The following is a 3,507-nucleotide window of genomic DNA, read 5'->3' as shown; positions in this document are numbered from 1 at the left end:
TCTGTGTGTAAATAGTTGCTGAAAGCCCCAGCCCATTGAATTAGATTGCATGCATTAGATATGTGGGCAACACCACACAAAGGTGCGGACTGAATGGTTGCTTAATAGTTAAGGATACCATTAATTTCGGTATAAAGATAGAATTTAATGGAAGTGTGCGAGAAATATCTAGAACGGAAACATTTAAAAGCGTTATGATGGCTTATTTACATTTTAACAGTAGGACTAGGATACTATGTTCATTAAAAGGTTTAGAGAACTGTTTAAAGTAAGCATAGTTTATAATATCATTGATTGTGGCGTTCGCAAAGTGCACATTTGATAAAAATAAGTTTGATATGATAAAAAACTCCAAACAACCTTTGATTTTATCCCATACTAAATGATTGTATCTCATAGATACCGTTAAACGCCTCATTTATTTTGTTTATACCTCAGTTACCAATTATAGTTCCCACAGGAAATATGACAATCTTTCGCTCGCCATTAATTTGCAGCGTCTCATAGTGATAACCCCTATGCATGCAGGCGCTAAATTTTCGCAGTTCAAAGGCGCGTTTGATGGGCTCCATATTCACCCTGAAACAGTTGATCTTAAAGGTGTCCAGGACATTCATCATGCCGACAATTTCAAAGACATGTGATACTCGCTCATTCCAGATGCTGACCGATGCGATGGGCAGGGGATATTCCTTGCGATAGATCCGAGTGGCCTCAAAGGGAGTGCGAAAAACGTGCATTGTGATAATACCGGTGGGTCCCTCGCCCAAGAACTTGTGGGGAATATCCCGCACCAGCATGGGCATGGCATCGGATAATACAGTGCTAGGAGGACCAACAACAGTTTTTGGTTTCAGCTCAGCAATCTTGAGTAGAGTCCGTTTGTAGCAAGGATGATTGGCCACACGGGAATCCAATGGTTTCACCAGAGTCAACACTCTAGCCTCTAGTTCTTCTACTAGACTTTCCTGTACCAAAAGCACGGCTACAGCATCCAAGGCAAAGGGATCCTGCAGAGATTCGACAAGATGATGGAGGGCACAGTTGAGATCGCCTTCCTCGAAAAGAACCATCATGCAGGGAGCATTCCAGGCGTACTTTACTTCTCCTTTTTCTGGCTCCTCGGATTCCTCATCCACATCCTCCTCCTCCGTTTCAGCCTCGGTTTCCGACTTTTCTGCAGTATATTCCTCGGTCGACTTTGCCTCAGATTTACTATCTCCTTGGGAATTTTTAATGATATCCTCCACAATATCGGGCAATGTTATCTTGTCGTCTATTACACTTGGTAAGATTTGCACCATTTCTCGAGTGATCACTGGTTGAATTACTACTTGATAGTCAGACATAATTTTACAAATGTTTCGAAATTTTCTCAAATAAATATTTAAATAAATTCTACTCCAAAAGCAAAGGAATACTAGAGATGATTTTTCACGTAATGAAATATGCTGTCGCATTATGACTAATACTACTTGAAAATAAATCAAAATTATGAAGAAAATGTGCACGTTTTTTTTAAGGAAAAGAATATAGCTTTAATAATCTCGGTCACATATGAAAGTCAATTTTCAAGAGAGTTTACGTTTTTTGGCTTATGAATTTCCGATTTTTGAAGAATAACCAACCTCCGGCATTAAACAAGACGCTTGCTTAACTCACTTGTATGACATGGCTTACGGGCCTCTGGTAAATAAATATTAATGAAATGCATTTCATCAGCGATACCAAATTACAAAATGTGACTCCACTCGGAGCAGACCTAAGGCCAAGTTAATTTCTGGCCGGACTTCACAAAATCTTAAATGCAATTACGTTCAGCATTTGTCCGATCTGCCTTTTGGTTTTGGGCTGCCGGAGCTGTTAAGCTCAAGTTGACCCATTGTCAACTAATTGACAAATGAATGACTTGATTTGCTTGACAGCATTTGATTCGATGCTGCTGCCGAAAATCGCAGCCAGGCCCCAAAACTGAGAGCCAGAATGAGAATGAGCTTGTGCTCGAGCCAGGACATGAGCATTTTACACTCATTAAGTTTAATTACATATTTTACAGGGCCGGTTTGGGCATTCGAGGCGCAAGTGCCTGCAGATGGATGCAGATTATCTCAGCCGAGTGGAACAATGGAGCTTCTTTGTGTTTGACTAAATTCAAAACTTAATCAACCCTTTACACTTTTACAGAAGGGCATGAACACTTTGTTAAGAAATAAGAATCAAAAGATTTTGTATCGTAAATGTAAATCGTAATTATTCAAGTGCCTCCTCTGAATTTTATTTTACTATTATTTTTTCTTTCGTCCTTACTCTAAATCCCTCAATGAATTTATTTTCGCTGAAGTTATGGACTTCCATAAATTATTCCGGATAATTATATGATTATGCATGACAGTCTTAATTATGTTTAAAATGATCGATTGTCTGCCTTACCCGAAGTGGAACTTTGGTCCATTCAACCCCTTTAAACCATCATATCATTAGGCGTCAATTTTGCTTAACATTTGCAAACTCGATAGATTCCAAGGGGAACCAGAGCTCCTTTCATTTCCCCCAACCGTACACTTTTTTTTGGTTCGATGTCGGGCCGTAGGATCGTAAAAACGATGCTCGTTAGAGGCAAAGTTTTAGGCTTTTTATTACACGACCCGGGATGCCATGTAGCGACCTCAAATGCAGGTTTAGTGTTGTCAGGTTGGCTAATTTTTATGGTGCAAGCACGTTAACTTTATTAGAAACTGTATTATTTTTAAATAAATTATTTTTAATAATAAAAAATCTTTATTAGAGTATGGTACAAGGGTTTTTAAAAATGAATAGCTAATTTTACTGGTATAGTAAAAACAGGGCTCATTAGAGGCACAGATTTAGGCTTTTTATTACTCGACTCGCGAAGCCATGTAGCACCTAAATAATGCCCCTCAAAAGCAGATTCAGTGTTGAGAAATGGGCTATTTCGCATTGGTTTTATAGTATTTTTGTATATTTTTTATTTTAACTGTTCATTGCAAATAACACAAATATCCAACAGTTTACAAAATTATACTTCAATTAATTTTTTTTAAGGAACTTTTATTTGAATTGAATTTTAAAAAATAAAAAAAACGGCTTATGGCTTGTAAGACCTTCGATTTTCTTGACAACACTGGCAGGACCCCCAAAGTCTCTCGACGCACGTAAAACCAAATCAGGCGAATGGAGAAAACGTATTTTGAGGCGGACAGGCAAAGCTAGTAGATTTTTATCCAGACCGCGCTGCATGATTGCATTTTATGTTTGTCTTAATTTTTTATGTCTACTTCGCCAGTGCGAGGCCATAAATAAGGCAACAATCAATTTTCATACGCACTCTTCTGCGACATCGCACGCAACTGGGGTCGTAAAAAGGAAAGGCGACCGAATTGTAATCGTATATTTTAACATAATATTATTGCACACCCAGATGCGAACAAAACTGGCATTTGCACACCCAGCCCATACCCACTCACTTAAACATCATTAAATATGAAA

General features: G+C 38.4%; 1 protein-coding gene across 1 annotated transcript; it reads right to left on the bottom strand.

The window, feature by feature from the left end:
• Nucleotides 1-400: 400 nt before the first annotated feature.
• On the bottom strand, nucleotides 401-1,445 carry LOC108024442 (uncharacterized). Its single transcript, XM_017094360.3, has one exon. The coding sequence runs from the start codon at nucleotides 1,347-1,349 to the stop codon at nucleotides 435-437; it is 915 nt and encodes a 304-aa protein (XP_016949849.1). The 5' UTR covers nucleotides 1,350-1,445; the 3' UTR covers nucleotides 401-434.
• Nucleotides 1,446-3,507: the final 2,062 nt, after the last annotated feature.

The sequence above is a fragment of the Drosophila biarmipes genome, chromosome 3R (genome assembly GCF_025231255.1).
Source record: "Drosophila biarmipes strain raj3 chromosome 3R, RU_DBia_V1.1, whole genome shotgun sequence".
Taxonomy (NCBI): Eukaryota; Metazoa; Arthropoda; class Insecta; order Diptera; family Drosophilidae; genus Drosophila; species Drosophila biarmipes.
The sequence above is the reverse complement of the archived record's forward strand: the minus strand, read 5'-3'. Positions and strand labels throughout refer to the sequence as shown.

Coding starts and splice junctions, on each gene's coding strand:
- LOC108024442 (XM_017094360.3), bottom strand. CDS start 1,349: ATGTCTGACTATCAAGTAGTAATTCAACCAGTGATCACTCGAGAAATG.